This window comes from Heterocephalus glaber, unplaced genomic scaffold, assembly GCF_053883595.1.
Source record: "Heterocephalus glaber isolate CG9 unplaced genomic scaffold, H.glaber_assembly_v1.0 deba00001472, whole genome shotgun sequence".
Taxonomy (NCBI): Eukaryota; Metazoa; Chordata; class Mammalia; order Rodentia; family Bathyergidae; genus Heterocephalus; species Heterocephalus glaber.
In genome coordinates, this window is record NW_028258315.1 from 28616899 (window position 1) to 28634076 (window position 17178).

Sequence of the window (17178 nt, forward strand, 5' to 3'; positions counted from 1 at the left end):
TTTTTCCCCAGTGATTCCCAAAGCAGCTGTAAAGGGACCAAGAGGCTGGAGGGACTGTGTGTGTGTGTGTTCCCAAAGTATGGACACCAGACGTGTGAATAACTCATGAGGTGGGGACGAAAGACAGGACACAGGAACCTTAGATATTTTCACATCTTAAAAGGGCAATGATAGTAGCTAAACTGTGTGATGACAAGGCAACCAGTGAAAAGTTAGCTTATGTGACAGTCTCAAAGTTGTGCCTTAAAGTCCCAAACTTTAACTGGTTTGGCTAAACAGTTAGAGTATTAAGTGAATTATTCAGTTTGGCTCCATTTTTTCCCAATTATCATGAAAATATTTTTCTGTTAAAGACTGGTAAATAGTTAAGTAATCAATTCTTTGCTGCTAATTTTCCTTAAATTTATAGTTTTTCTTTTAATTCCTTCTACTCTTCATGTTTTTAATCATTAGAAAAAGGAATTTTCCAAGAATAAAGGAAATGAATCAATTCTTCACTGTTTTCACATTTCCAGACAAGTGGCCTTGTGCCAACTCCATTGATGTCACTTTGCTTTTTGTCTTTTTTGCGGTACTGGGGATTGCAGTGACTACGTATCAGTCCCCTCCCCTTTTTTCTTTTTTCTTTTCTTTTCTTTTTTTTTTTAAATTGAGACAAGCTCTTGCTAAATCACTAAGTTGCCCAAGCTGGGCCTGAACTTAAAAGTCCTCCTGCCTCAGCCTCCTGGAGTACTGTGCTGGGATTACAGGTGTATTCAACCACCCCCTCTCATGTCACCTTTTTAATGGTGCTGATGTTGGCTGACAATGGTGTTCTTTGTCTAGTGACATCTGATGAAAACAATAAAACCTGGGGAAGGAACATGGTCTTTCGGCAAGAGGATTTTGAAGATGTAAAAAGGAATTTCAAGAAAAAAGGCTGTACTTGGGGACCAAGCTCAATTCAAATGAAAGAAAGAACAGATGGCAGAGAGAGGTACGTGTGAGGGCCAGAGGTGCCTGGTGTCCACTGTGACCACGTGGTACCTGAGCTCCTGTCATGTTGGCCAGACTTAACTTTCAGAAAGTAACTAGTATCTATTCGTACAGTGACACCTGAATGTCACTTTAGTTTGCTAGAATGTTTATCATACTAACTGTATTAAATGATTATTTAGTTAAGTAAATAGTTTCTCTGATACTTTGTTGCCTTGTCTTAAGGTTTTATTTGTACTTAATTAGCTCTTGCAAACCCAAAAGTACAAACATCATCTTCTTGCACCCTTAAAAATATTGTTGACCACACTCAAAAATCAATAGGCTTCTCATACACAAATAACAGACTCACTGAAAGAGAAATTAGGGAAACAATTTCTTTCACAATAGCATCCAAAAAATGAAATATTTAGGAATCAGTCCAACGAAGGAAGCAAAAGACCTCTACACTGAGAACTACAATACTCTGAAAAAAGAGATCGAAGAGGATATAAGAAAATGGAAAGACATCCCCTATTCCTGGATAGGAAGAACCAATATAGTGAAAATGACCATACTTCCAAAACTGCTATACAGTTGCAATGCAATCCTGATTGAAATCCCAAAAGCATATTTCACAGAACTAGTGAATCCAAAAGTTCATCTGGAACCAGAAGAGACCTAGAATAACAAAAGCAATTCTAGGCAACAGAGTCATGGCAGGGGGTGTCACAATTCCCAAATTGAAACTACACTACAAAGCCACTGTGATAAAAACAGCATGGTACTGGCAAAGAAACAGACCCGAGGATCAGTGGAATAGATTAGAAGATGCAGAAACAACTCCAGACACACTCAGCTCCCTGATCTTTGACAAAGGAGCCAACCATCCTCACTGGATGAAAGATAGCCTCTTTAATAAATGGTGTTGAAAAAACTGGATTTCAACTTGCCAAAGATTAAAACTAGACCCCTATCTGTCACCATGCACTAAACTAAAATTGAAGTGGATTAAAGATCTAAATATTAAAACAAACACTATAAACTTGCTGGAAGACAAGTTAGGTAGAACTCTTGAAGACATTGGTATAGGAAAGGACTTTATGAACTAATCCTCAGTAGCATAGGAACTAGCACAAAGAATCAACAACTGGGATCTCATTTTGTTAAAAAGCTTCTGCACTGCAAGAGAAACCACCAACAGAGCCAAGAGGCAGCCTACAATGTGGGAAAAAAATTTTACCAGCTGTTTCTCAGACAAAAGTCTACTATCTAGCATATATAAAGAACTCAAAAAAATTAGACCCCCCTAAATAGAAAGACCCAATTCAAAACTGGGCATCTGAAGTGAACAGACATTTCTCAGACAAAGAAGTAAAAGCAGCAATTATGACAAAATGTTTGAGAGATGCAGATGAAAACAACACTGAGATTCCACCTCACCCCAGAAAGAATGGCTGCTATCAAGAAATCAGCCAATAACAAATGCTGGCGGGGTTGTGGGGAGAAAGGAACCCTTCTCCATTGCTGGTGGGAGTGCAGACTGGTGCAACCACTGTGGAAATCAATATGGAGATACCTCAGAGAACTAGGACTAGAGGTCCCATTTGACCCAGCTATTCCCCTGCTGGTTATCTTCCCAAAAGAACTAAAAGAATCATACCACAGTGATATATGCTTACCCATGTTCATAGCGGCACAGTTTGTAATAGGTAAAGCTTGGAAATAGGCCAATTGCCCATCAACTGGAAACTGGATAAAGAAGATGTGGGTTTTTTTTAATAAAATGAAGTACTAAGCCATAAAGAATGAGAAACTAGAGACATTTATAGTTAAATGGGTGCACATTGAGGCAATACTCTTAAGTGAAATAGATAGGACACACATGTGTAAATACCGAATAGTTTCTCTGGCGTGAAAAACAAAAAGTGTAAATAAGAATCAAAATGTATAATTGGTATTGTGAAATAGGCAGAAAGTGTCTAAAGGAATAGGGGAAGTGGGAGGGGAAGGAAAAAGAAAAAATATGATAAAAGGAAAAACATGGAAACAAAGTCTTTGTAAGTAGGGAAGGGTGGAGGGGGTGAAGGGAGGGCAGGAGAATGGGGAAAAAATAAGAACCAAGATACATCATGTACAGGTACAAGATCCCAATGATGAATGTAACTGTACTGTATACCTAAAATGGACCAATAAACTAAATGGAAAAAAAAATATTGTTGACTTGTGTCCCCCAAAACCCAATTTGTATGTCTATTTTATAAAAACGAACATCTTTCTCTTGTAGGGTGAGGCCTCTCTCTGATGGCAACAGTCCTTGGTCATCTGTCCTAATAAAAAGCCAGAAGACCACATCCTTGGCTTCACTCTTTGTGGACCAGCCAGGTAAATGTGCATTGGGATGCAGAATGTGCTGGTGTTAGTCTTTGCATCTGCGTGCTCCGGCACTCTGATTATGGTCTCAGGTAGTTCCTGAAAGAAGCAGAAAGAATGGCAGCTAGTTAGAGGGCTCCAGTAGGTCTACATATGCCCCAAAATTGTTTCCCATTCAGGCTTTAGTAGCAAAAAGTGCCTAGGCTCCATGTGGTCTTTTGGAAATTTGTAATTTCTGATTTTTGACCAAAGATAGTGTCATATTAAATTATTTAGTTATTTATTTAGTTTATTTAGTGCACAAGACAGCAAACATGAGAAGACTCTACCTGAGCATTCTGTTGAGATGAGGTGGGGCTCTTGTAATATTGTTATTTGGTGGCCTAAGGGTTTTTTTGTTTTGTTTTGTACCGGGGATTGAACTCAGGACCTTGCACTTAGGTACCACTGAGCTAAATCCTCAGCCCTGGTGGCCTGAGCTTAAAGAGATGGTTATTAACAAAGAAAAACAATTGGAATTCATACTGGACAGTTTAAGATGGTCATTGATGCTGTGATAACATAAGTTCAAAATGTTTTAGCAAAACATGATGTTTCTTGGATTTCTTCTGAGTGACATATTTAGTGCTTGTGTGTGTGTGTGCATTTTTGTACATTTATGACTTTGTTCCCACAATTGTTTCTGTTACTGATGCTGGTGAGGAGCAGTTTTTTGAAGGATAGGAAACATCTGATTTCCTTGCAGCTTTGTCTGTGGGGAACTGAGTTGCAGGGTCCTGCAGACTTGTCCCTTGGAGTCTTCTGGATGAGTCATTTGCCAAGCTGGAAGGACTCCATGTGCTTTGATTTAGAATATTCATGAGACTCTAGCTTTTACAGTATAACTTGTGATTTTTCACCATAAAATGAGACCACAGTGTTTGTATTTATACCTTCCTTTAGGATCTAGTGAAGAGCCAAAACACCCTGCCAATGGAGAACACAGAAAACCAAAGCAAATGAAGTTGCCTGGTCAGGCCTGCACTGATCTACCTCTCTGCAAAGATGATCAGAGACAGAACCTGGAGGAGGCTGAGGGCTGGGCAGAGGGACCCACAATGAGCTCTGCTATGGGCCCCCTTCGGGGGGTGCCTGTGACCAGCCCCAGTAGACCCCACAGGAAGAAAACGGAGTCAGCTCTGTATAGGTGTGCAGTGCTGCTGGCGTCAGTGGCATTGGGACTGGATGTCAGGGGGCTTGGCAAAGCAGAGGCTGCAGAAGAGCTGCCACCTAAGGTGGACATGAAGATTCAAGAGGAAGTCCTCCAGCGGGCCTCCAGGCCGTCCCCTGTGCCACTCTCTGCAGGCAGGGACCCCAGCAGCACCACAAGCCTTCTCTCCACGAGGTGCTTGCCACAAACAAATGGGGACAAGCCACCGCTAGGCAGCAGCCAGATTCCTCATGACCCTGATTTCTGTCCGGCTTGTCCAGAAAGCACCCAGGAGCTGGCCCTGGGGCCAAGACTTAAGACTGATCCCAGGATGTTGGAAAGCCTGTCTCCCTCCTACCTGGGACAGACACATGATGGGAATGTGCCTTATTATGCTCCCCCAAAAGACAGAGCCTCACATCACAGACAGACCTTGTCAGACGGAAATTCTTTTCTGACTCCATGTAGGTTACATTAGTAGTTAGTGTGTGTGTGTTGGGGGTGGGGTAAAACCACCACTGCAGATCCAGGCTGTAGGTCTTCTTTCCCTAGTAATTATATTTAATAACTTACTGCTGTTCACATGGACCTTTGAGTTTTATATTTCTCTTTTCTTTGATTTTAAATTAATTGTAACTCAGATTGTGGAAAAAGTGTCATTAAATGTCAGTAACTTTGTGCATAATAGCACAGTGGGGAAAAAGGGCATGTGGAGAATAACTGGCCCCCACCCTTGGTCACAGAGGACCCAAGTCACATGTCCAAATTCAGACTAATAGTGGGAGAGTTGGGCCGCAAGCAGACGTATCCTCCCTCTCAACACCCTGTCTCCTGATGCCTAGACAGAGGTCAGCAAACATCTTTGCATGCTGGGGCTACAGAACAAAGTGGTTTGAGCAATAGAACTTTATTTTCTCACAGTCCTAGAGGCTGGAAGTGCAAGGCCAAGTTGTAGGCAGGGCTGATTTCCTGTGAGGCCTCTCTCCCTGTGTCTTCATGTGGTCATCCCTCTCCGTGTGTCTGTCCTGGTCCCCTCTTCTCATAAGGACTCCAGCCCCACTGGATTAGGGCCATCCAATGACTCTTACTTTAATCACATCTGTCAAGACCCACACTTTCTGATAGTCACATTTTGAGGTGCCAGAGGTCAGGGATCCAGTGTGTGGGGGCACAGTTCAGCCCGAGACAGCAGGAATCGCCCTCCTATGCATAGCACACTGTACAGTCCAGTGAGGTTTGTGCACAGGTGTGGAAGCTCTGAAAGAAAAACAGGTCAGATTTTCCAATAGGTTTTTCTAGTTCATTGAATAAGGCTTGAAGGCCGTATCAGCTTGCTGGTAGCATTTTGTAGATGGTAAGGACTCTCATGTAAATGGTCTCTCTTTATCTTAACCGAGACCCCCATTATACATACACTATATATACCTACATGCGGAAGCATGATTAGAACTCAAGAAAAATTAGCAATTTATCCAGGATCTCACAGTTAGCAACAGTGGTGTCAGGATTTGTACCTGAGATCTCCCTCTTCATTATGGGGAGCTGTCTTCTTTCCATTTCTAAAATTCAGTGAGTATTGATGTGATTGGATCATGCTGTTATGTGCAAGGTGGTAGTCACCATGACATTTCTGAACTTTATGTGGCTCTTTAATCTGACCTTTGAAGAGATGCTGTGGCTGCCTAGGAGGAACAGTTGATTTGGAGTGACAGGACTAAGGTTCAAGTTTCAGTTGTACATCTGGTGAACAGGTAATCCTGTGGAATTATGTAACCTGCTTCCTCATTTGAATGCTTTTCAGGTCATCAGAAGGTCACAGTTAATAGCAGGGAAGCTGTCTGGCCTCAGGTTTGCTCTGTGACGTTGGGCAGATCACTTACAATTCTGTCTCAGTGTACTCTGTAAAACTGGGAAGATGATCATATTAAAATACGTATCTAATAATATGCTTAGCTAATCTCTGCTATGTGTAGAATTGTGACAAAAGTCAAGTGGCACTCTGCTGAATAAAGGTTAACATTTCTTTTATATATGAAGATTATTACAATAACCTCATATGCTTTTCATGAGCGTTAAATGAGGTAATATATATGAAAAATGCCTTTTACACATAAATTGAAAATGCTATGATAAGGTTGGTTATAAAGCTTTATTAAAACTGAAATTTCTTTTAATTTATTCTACTTCATCTCTAAATACTAGATTATTACTCATCATATTTAGATACATTGTTACCCCTTTGTCAGTCAATAGAGTATTGGTCATTTGTAATTGCACAAGGAGAAATCCTATAGCACAATAATACCATACAGAGTTCTTTTTGTCATACTAGGTAATTACTTGCTAAAGTGTGGTAAGTCAACTCTTCTGTAAAAACTAGAGAAGAGGTGGCATGTAAAAACCTGACCACTTTGAGGCCCACTATTAAAGTGGCACTTGAGGTGCCATCATACTTGTTATTCCTGAGGTTCATAGTTTGAGAAGTCATTGTCCTTCTGATTGTGCATTGTCTTGTGACTCTCTCCTTGCAGGTGCCCCTGGAGCCTCTGCACTGCCATCCCCCACCTCACCTGGCTCTCATGGTGACCTGCCAAGCCAGGTCTCTCCTGACCTGCATGGGGCTGTCACAGTCCTGCTGCAGCCTGGCACTGTTTCCCTGAGAAGTCCGTCAGATGTGCCAAGGGCTGTGCCACGCAGGGCACAGTCCCAGCCTGCCCGGGCGGCCTGTGGCGGTGGCCACACAGGTTTGGGCCCTGCCTGTGTCCTGGGTACCCAGGCGCCTTCCTCACTGGATGCTGATGTGGACGGGCAAAGCAAGGACTGCACTGGGCCTCTGTGCAGGATGAAGAGTCCAGCTCAGCAGCCGTTCATCTGTGCCCTGGAGAAAGAGTTTCTGACCTAAGTCCCTTTGCTGTTGAAGCATGTCTGTTTTAGGTGAACAAATGCAGACACTGTTTGTGCCTTTGAGGTGTGTATTCTTCTTGTATGTTGAAAAGATGTCGCCCAGTGACTCCATTAGTAATAGACACTAACTCCAAAGAGGCACATAACTGCTGTCCAGCTTCTATATCATGTCTTCTGGATCCTACCTAGTAATTTGAAATACAAAGAAGTTTAAACCAAAACATGTGCCACAGGTAAAACTGTGCTGGGTGAAATCACCTTAAGCATCGTCTTTTTGCTTTTATTAGTACATGTTTGCAGTACATAATGATTACATTCACTGTAGGGAATCAGTACATGTACACAACACATTTCAGTTCCCTTCTTTTAAGCAATATCTTAAGACCTTGTTAGTTTCCACATGCCCCCATGAGCACACAGTGGGATTCTGATGACACTTGCCTTTGCTTGCTTGCTTGCTTCCTTCCTTCTCTTTTTCTTTCCTTCAACTTGTCTCTTCTTGTTTTTAATTTGTACAACAGAAAGCCAAGAAATAGCTATTGGTATTTCTTGGTAATGATAATGTGATATAAGAAAACATACCTATTTATAAAAAAAAATCTGATTAGAACAGATGCAGGGTCCTGTTTAAACTAAAATTCTACTGTAGACTTTTGATGCATAAATATGTCCATTTCTCCCCTCAATTATACAACAATATTTCTCGAGAAATTTTACTGAATGTAACTTAGGAAAGTTTTGCTGACTGCTACATCTGTTAGAACTCTAAAAGAGGGGCTAGAGGGGCTGGGGATTTAGCTCAGTGGTTTTGCCGCCTGCTGTGCAAGCGGAAGGACCTGAGTTCGATCCCCAGTACCAAAAATAAAAGAGGGGCTAGAGATCAGCAATTGGTGATGGCCAAGACTGCAGCAGCCCCCCCACCCCCAGATGTGAGCCTAGGGATGCAGCGGTCCTGCAGAAAAGCCTCTGTTGACTTGGTGTCAATACCAAAACTTCTTCATTCTCTGGTAGATTTTTTTAGTCTACTGGAATCTTATGTATGATTCAGTTACTCATGCTCATGTTCACAGATATCTTGTATTATAAACATTCATGTCATGTCATTTTACTTTTCTCTATTTGCATACACAGTCATTCTAATCCAAAGACAAATACTGCCAACTCAAGGGATTACAGTTGTTAGAATTTAAATTCTTTTTGTTATTATTTTATATTTCATTTAATTGGGGATGTTACACATCTATTTCAATACACAGTTATGGTGGAATTAACAATATATATTATAGATTATTTCCAGAATTGACTTTGTAAAATGTGTCTTGGAATATCAGATCAGGATTTTAAATGAGTTAAAGGTATTTGTGGGTCACTTTTATAATCATACAAATAGACTGCTGGATTACTGGGATGGGAAATGTTCTACAAGAGCTTGGGAATTTTGCCTGGGTTTCTTTGCTGTGTTTCCCTTCTGTCACTAGGTTATGGTTATTCCAAATGCAGACAATAAATACTTAAAATTTTCCATGCAATGAAAAGCTAAATCACAAACATTCTTGCCATTTCATTTAAAATTGTAACTTAGTTAAAGTTTGCTCAATTACAACTGCAGAAACTTAAAGTAAATCAAATGTGATGATATTTTAGTCCCTGCACAGAAGTGTCCCTGGGCCTGGAAGCATGGCACTCCCAGCACAGTGGCCATAAGGAAACAACCCTGCATTTTAGATTCTTGAAGCAAAGTCTTGAGGACTTATCACATTTTGTGGTGTTATTGTCTGTTCTATAATTTGGCTTCACTTTGTGAGTTGTTATTAAATTATATAATAATGATTTAGTTTTCTCAAAATTTCATATTTGACATCTGATTGGCTACTTTATACAAAATCATTTGGAGGGTGTAGCTTCCAGCTAAAAATAGTCGATTCATGCCCCCAATAATTGTGCATAAGAGAAAAAGGTATGAAGTCTGTTCTCAGTTCTGCTCCTGCCAGGATCTCCCGTGTGTGTGTGTGTGTGTGTGTGTGTGTGTGTGTATGGTGGGTGTGGGTTAATGTTGGGTTGTGTGTGTGATGGGAGTGGGTGTGTGGTGTGCATGTGAAGTTTGGATGTAGGAGACACTTGAGTGTGAGTGGACAAGGTGTCCATCTATCCTGTCCCTCTTGGCTCTGTCCCAGCTCCAGATCAGCTGTTACATTATGATGAGGTTAGAAATGAAGCTTTGTTACTTAGATAATTGCAATATGGAGATTCATTCTCACATGGTACTGCAGAGAGTCATTGCTGTGATACTTCGACACTTGTAATTTTTTTCTGTGTTAGTCCACTTAGCAGAATCTGATAATTTATTTTCATATAGACTTAATAGCTCACCGAAAGATCAATGAAGCCAATTGCTCTTCCTGAACAATTAAGGTTCTTCCCTGCAGAAACTCGAGGCATGGGCCTGATATACTATGTCGTGAAGTCTGTGTGAACGATGTTTACATACATTGTCTATTTTTTTAATAAACATTTTTATAGCTGGTCTGTTTGCTCCATGGCTTTGATCTACTCTTGATTGTGACACTGATCTGTAATGGTTATTTTATATTCCATAAGGAAATGCGTGTTAACAAAGATGATTACTACTTAATATGCCAGGTAATTACCCTGCTAAATTCATTAAATTGAAGGACACTGAGTCACAGGATTGAATACTGCAATAAAAATTATAAGGAAACATTTTATTTAAAATGTTGTTTGGTTTACATGAGCACTAAAAAGTTGTGTTCTACGGTAAGAATTTGGCTACTGGGTTTTTTGGAAGACATACCTCTGTAGAGTAGAATAATTGTAAGAACTAAATCACTGATGCTATAGGAAGGTGAGTAATGAAATATCTTCATTGTTAACCTATTCAAATCAGAAGAATTTCAAACGCCACCCAAAATGTAATTCTTAGGTGATCAGGGCTTGGTGAGCTGGGATGCAGATGGTAGGATTGCATGAAAACCTCTGCCATCACCATGCTGTGTGTAAGTGGGAATGAAATTTAACATGTGTGGTACATCTGCCAAGTATTACCAACCTTCTTAGATGGCTCAGGCACTTCCTGAAATTCTCTGTAATGAGACTTGTACACGGTAGAATGCCTAGTTCATTAGATATGTGCCAGAGAAGTTCACACATTTCTCAAGACTCAGCCTGTGTCATGTCATCACCATGTACCTTTCACACCTGTTGTGACTGTAAACATATAGGGATTAGACAGGTTACCTGTGCACTTTGAAAATGGTATCTAGAGTCAAGGTAGTTCCTCAGAAAAAAGTTAAAAGGTCTAACAATGAGTGTATGCTTATTTAAAACTAAAGCATTATGTTAACAGTGGTTAATACAGTAGGGGTATTCCCTAAGAATAAAATGAAATGGAACTAAAATAAGTGTGTTTAGTCCATGCTAAACACACAAAGAATGTTAAATATTACTTGTTTTTCAGTAAATGTTGCTGCTGACATGAAAGAGAGTGGTATAAACTACATTTGGTTGTGGAGAACCTTGAATGCTGGCCTAAGGATCTGGCACTGTATTTGGCATTTACATCGAACAACCACAGGTTGTAATTTGGAGTATGTATTAGGTTTTTCCTGAGAAAATGAACTCAGAGGATATATGTCTAGAGAGAGATTTCTAAAAAATTGGCTCGCATAAGTGTGGAAGCTGCCAAGTGCGAATTTTGGAAGGGTTGATGTTGTAGATTGTGTCCAAAGGACATCTGGAGGCTGCACTTCCATGACGGAGTCAGCCGGGGTGGAGTCTTCTAAAGTCTCTCCTTGGCTTGCAGGTGGCTGTCTCTTCCCTGTGTGCCTACATGGTTGTCCTGTGTCTGTCCTAATCTCCTTGTCTTAAAAGCACCCAGTCATACTGAATAAAGGCCCACCCTAATGACTTAGTGACCTCATGAACTTGGTTTCCTCAAAGACCCATCAGTCACATTCTGAGATGCTGGGGTGGGAGCTTCCACATATAAATGGGGGCACTAGCTCAGTGCATTAGTTTCACATGTTCAACGTGACAGTGATATGTACAGTAGGTCAACCAGGAAGAGCCTAAGGACAAGATGTCAGCAGCTCTCACAGCAAAAATGAAGGAATCCAGAGTTTATGAGAAGCTTACAGACCCCAAATTGAACGCATTGGCTGCAGAGGTAGAGAAGGGCCAGAGTTTCGGTGGGACAGAATAGCTGGGAACCTGGGGGGCTGTGAGCCATAGGAAGAAAAAGAAACAGGTGCTTCAGTAGTGTGAGGATCTGGCTCCGGACAGGCTGTTTGCAGTTCTGCATGATGCAAACTGGATCCATCCACCTGGGGTACGTGCAGTTGGTTTGAGACAAGTCAGAATGGGAGAGTTGAGTCCTCTAAATTTTGGTGATTTTTGCTAAGTAGCTCATGTAAGGGATTGGAACACAAGAAAAGCTCTCTGGGAAAAAGTAAGAACAGCCAGAATGTGATGCAAAGAGGAAGGATGAAAAAGACCCAGAGACTGGAAGGCAGTGGACTGTGACATTAGAACTTCTCAGATACTTTTGCATCCATGACAATCTTGTGAGCCAATTCTGAGAATTAGATCAATCCCCGGAGCCACTGACACATGCCTCCTGCTGAAAGTGGGAAGAGAATCTGGATGCTCATCTATTTTATTATTAAATGTAGTAGCCCTCTTGAGATCCACCTGGCCATAAAATTCCAAGCAGGGGATGTCAACTCAAGAATCTAGAACTATGGTCCAGCTCCTGTTGCCTCTTCTGTTCTCTCTTAAAGTGTAAGGAGACTGCACGATGGTGCACACCTCATTTAAAAGTTCCTCTGCCTATAGCTAAAGGATAGGAAGAAAAAGCAGAATCTGTCCACCATTTGACCTTATACATGCAGATGAGTTTTCCAGGTCCCGCTGGCCATCTGAACTCTTGGCTGCTTCTCATGTGGCTGTAAAGCCTCTGTAAACAGTGTTGTGTACCTTGGTGTTGGTCCAGACCAGCACTATTTTCCTGGTACCAGGAGATGGCCCTGGGATCATCCACAGAGGTGTGAGAAATCAGACTAGTGACATGGGCTCTGGACACAGTTTCACCACTCTGGGTGTCCAGAGCCTAAGCATTCTCATTAATGTCCTCTCTATACTGTTTTTTTTTTCATTTTTATTAGTACATGTTTGTAGTACATGATAATTACATTCATTGTTGGGAATTGGTACATGTACATTACACATCCTAATTCTTTTTTTAAAATTCCCCTCCCTCTTCTCCCTGTTACTTCATTCTTTCCCTTTTTTCTGTTGTTGTTAAATTCTTTATTGGTACATTTTAGGTATACGACACAATTACATTTCTCATTGGGAATTGTACCTTTACATAATGCATCTTGGTTCTTATTTTTTCCCCATTCTTAGCCCTCCCTTCACCCCATCCACCCTTCCCTATTTACAAAGACTTTATTTCAATTTTTTCCATTTCTCATCATTTTTTCGTTCCTTTCTTTCCTTTCCCCTGCCCCTCCCACTACCCCTACCCCTTTGGACCTTTTCTTCCTATTTTGCATTATCGATTATTCATTCTAATCATTGGTACATTTTAGGTCTACAATATAATGACATTCATCGTTGGAAATTTGCACCTTTACATAATCTCTCTTGGTTCTTATTTTTCACCCTTGCCCAGCCCTCCCTTCAACCCCTCCATTCCTCCCTATTTACAAAGATTTTGTTCCTATTTTTCCATTTGCTCATATTCATCCCATTCCCTTCCATCCTTTCCCCTAGCCCTCCCACTTCTTTCCCCTTTGCCCCTTTTCTTCCTATTTCACATTACCTATTATACATTTTAGTGCTTATTTACACTTTCAGTTTCTCACACCAGAGAAACTATTCAGTATTTATACATGCGTGTCCTATTTATTTCACTTAAGAGTATCGCCTCAATGTGCATCCACTTAGCTATAAATGTCTCTAGTTTCTCATTTTTATGGCTGAGTAGTACTTCATTTTATTAAAAAACCACATTTTCTTTATCCAGTCTCCAGTTGATGGACACTTGGGCTGTTTCCAAGTTTTAGCTATCACAAACTGTGCTGCTATGAACATGAGTGCACATATATCACTGTGGTATGATTCCTTTAATTCTTTGGGGAAGATCCTCAGCAGTGGAATAGCAGGGTCAAATGGGACTTCCAGTCCTAGTTCTTTGAGGTATCTCCATAATGATGTCCACAGTGGTTGCACCAGTCTACACTACCACCAGCAGTGGAGCAGGGTTCCTCTTTCCCCACAGCCCCACCAGCATTTGTTATTGGTTGATTTCATGATAGCAGCAGTTCTTTCTGGAGTGAGGTGAAATCTCAGTGTTGTTTTCATTTGCATCTCTCGAATGACCAGTGATGTTGAACATTTTTTCATGTATTTATTTGCTATTTCTACTTCTTTGTCTGAGAAATGTCTGTTCATTTCAGATGCCCATTTTTGGATTGGGTCTTTAAATTTGGGAGGTCTGATCTTTTTAAGTTCTTTATAGATTCGAGATAGTAGACCTTTGTCTGAGGAAAAGCAGGTGAAGATTTTTTCCCACATTGTGGGTTGTCTCTTCACACTGCTGGTGGTTTCTCTTGCTGTATGGAAGCTTTTTAATAAGAAGCTATCCCACTTCTTGATTTTTTGTGCTAGTTCATGGGCAACTGAGGTTTTGTTCATAAAATCTTTTCCTACACCGATGTCTTCAGGAGTTCTACCTAACCTCTGTTCCAACTGGTTCAGAGTTTCTATTTTAATATTTAGATCTTTAATCCATTTTGATTTTAGTTTAGTGCATGGTGAGTGATATAGGTCTAGTTTTAATCTTTGGCAAGTTGAAGCCCAATTTTTCCAGCACCATTTATTAAAGAGGCTATCTTTCCTCCAGTGAGGGTGTTTGGCTCCTTTATCGAAGATGAGATGGCTGAGTGTGTCTGGCATTGTTTCTGCATCTTCTAATCTGTTCCACTGGTCCTCAGGTGGTCTGTTTCTTTGCCAGTACCATGCTGTTTTTATCACAGTAGCTTTGTAGTATAGTTGCAGGATGGGGATTATGATACCCCCTGCCATGTCTCTGTTACCTAGAATTGCTTTTGCTATTCTGGGTCTCTTCTTGTTCCAAATGAATTTTTGGATTGTTTTCTCAAGGTCCATGAAGTATGCTGCTGGGATCTCAATTGGAATTGCATTAAATCTATATAGCAGTTTTGGAAGTATGGCCATTTTCACTATATTAATCCTTCCTACCCAGGAGCAGGGGATGTCTGTCCATTTTCTGATATCATCTTCAATCTCTCTTTTCAGAGTGCCATAGTTTTCAGAGAAGAGGTCTTTGATTTCTTTCGTTAGGTTGATTCCTAGGTATTTCAGTTTTTTTGGATGCTATTGTGAAAGAAAATATTTGCTCTATTTCTCTCTCAGTGAGTCTGTCATTTGTGCAGAGGAAAGCTATTAATTTTTGTGTGTTGACCTTGTAACCAGCTACTTGACTGAATTTGGTTATTAAGTCTAGAAGACTTTTGGTGGAGTTCTTGGGGTCTTCTATATAGAGTATCATGTCATCTGCAAATAATGACAATTTGACTTCTTCATTATCTATCTTTATTCCTTTTATTTCTTTCTCTTGCCTAATTGCCATGGCTAATGTTTCCAGAACTATATTGAACAAGAGTGGTGATAGTGGACATCTTTGTCTTGTTCCTGATTTGAGTGTGAAGGATTTCAGTTTTTGACCATTTAGTATGATATTGGCTGTTGGTTTTTCATAGATGGCTTTTATCAGTTTGAGGTAGAAACCATCTATTTCAATTTTTATAGGGTTTTTATCATAAATGCATATTGGATCTTGTCAAATGCTTTTTCTGCGTCTATGGAGATAATCATATGGTTTTTGTCCTTGGCTTTATTGATATAGTGTATTACATGTATTGATTTGCATATATTGAACCATCCTTGCCTCCCTGGGATGAATCCCACTTGATCAGGATGTATGATCTTCTTGATCTTCTGCATTCTGTTTGCCAGTATCTTATTAAGGATTTTTGCATCTATGTTCATTAGTGAGATTGGCCTATAGTTCTCCTTTTCGGTTGGGTCTTTCCCTGCTTTGGGGATCAAGGTGATGCTTGCTTCCAGGAATGAATTTGGGAGTGTTGCTTCCTTTTCAATTTCATTGAAGAGTTTAAACAGTAGTGGCAGCAGTTCCTCTCTAAATGTCTTGTAGAATTCAGCAGTGAAGCCATCAGGACCTGGGCTTTTCTTAGTTGATAAGTTTTTAATTACACTTTTAACTTCATTGGTTGATATTGGGTTGTTCAGAATTTTTAGGTCTTCTTCGTTCAACTTTGGTAATTCATATGTATCTAGGAATCTGTCCATTTCTTCTGTGTTGTCCATCTTATTGGCGTATAGGTTCTGGAAGTAGGTATTGATGATCCTCTGGATTTCTGCTGGGTCTGTTGTCATTTCACCCTTTTCATTCCTAATTGCATGGATTTGGGCCTTTTCTTTCCTTCTTCTGATAAGGTTGGCTAACGGTTTGTCAATTTTGTTGATTCTTTTGAAGAACCAACTCTTGGCTTCACTGATTTTTTTTGTATCGTTCTCTTAGTCTCCATTGCATTGATTTCTCCTCTGATCTTTATAATTTCCTCCCTTGTATGAGCTCTGGGGTTGTCCTGCTCTTCTTTTTCTAGAAGCTTGAGGTTCAGCATCAGGTTGTTTAATTGGGCTCCTTCTGTTTTCCTAATATGTGTATTCACTGCTCTGAATTTCCCTTGTAAGACTGCTTTCATTGTGTCCCATAGATTGATATGTTGTATTGTCATTGTCATTTAATTGAAGGAACTGCCTGATTTCTTCTTTAATTTCCTCTGTGACCCATTGTTTATTCAGAAGTGTGTTGTTCAATTTCCACGTGTTTATGAAATTTTTCAAGTTTCTTTTGTTATGGATCTCCAATTTCATCACACTATGGTCTGATAATGTACAGGGGATAACTTCAATTCCTTGGCACTTACTTAAACATGTTCTATGTGTGAGTATGTGGTCTATTTTGGAGAATGATGCATGTGCACCTGAGAAGAATGTGTATTCTAATTTTGTGGGGTGGAAGACTCTGTAAACATCTGTTAAGTTCATTTGTTCAAGAGTTCGATTGAGTTCTAGTATTTCATTACTTATTTTTTGTCTAGTTGATCTATGTATTTGTGATAGTGGGGTGTTGAGGTCCCCCACTACAATTGTATTAGTGCATATATGACTTTTCATGTCCATTAATATTTGTTTTATATAGTTGGGTGCACTAGTGTTTGGTGCATAGATATTTATGATTGTCATCTCTTCCTCTTGGATTCTTTCCTTTACAAGGATGTAGTGTCCTTCTTTGTCTCTCTTAATCAGTGTTGGTTTGAAATCTACTTGTTCTGCAAAGAGGATAGCTATTTCTGCTTTTTTGGGGGTTCCTGTCACATGGAGTATTGTTTTCCACCCTTTAACTTTCAGTCTGTGAGTTTCCTTTTGAATTAAGTGTGTTTCTTGTATGCAGCATATTGTTGGATTTTGCTTCTTGACCCATTCTGCCAGTCTGTTTCTTTTGATTGGTGAATTGAGACCATTAACATTGATGGTTATAAGTGAAACGTATTGACTTGTCATTGCCATGACTTTTTCTTTTTGTTGTGTTCTCCCCCTTTTCATTTAATTTCTTGTCATACCAGATG

At 40.1% G+C, this 17178-nt stretch overlaps 1 protein-coding gene across 1 annotated transcript in view; it reads left to right on the forward strand.

Moving 5' to 3' along the window:
- The window catches only part of Map3k21 (mitogen-activated protein kinase kinase kinase 21), a 50960-nt gene extending 41042 nt beyond the window's left edge, over positions 1–9918 (forward strand). Inside the window, exons 7-10 of the mRNA XM_004854637.4 lie at positions 826–976; positions 3242–3339; positions 4270–4980; positions 7048–9918. Coding sequence (XP_004854694.1) covers positions 826–976; positions 3242–3339; positions 4270–4980; positions 7048–7418 — 1331 coding nt within the window. The 3' untranslated portion in view covers positions 7419–9918. The remainder of the gene's footprint in view (positions 1–825; positions 977–3241; positions 3340–4269; positions 4981–7047) is intronic.
- Positions 9919–17178: the final 7260 nt, after the last annotated feature.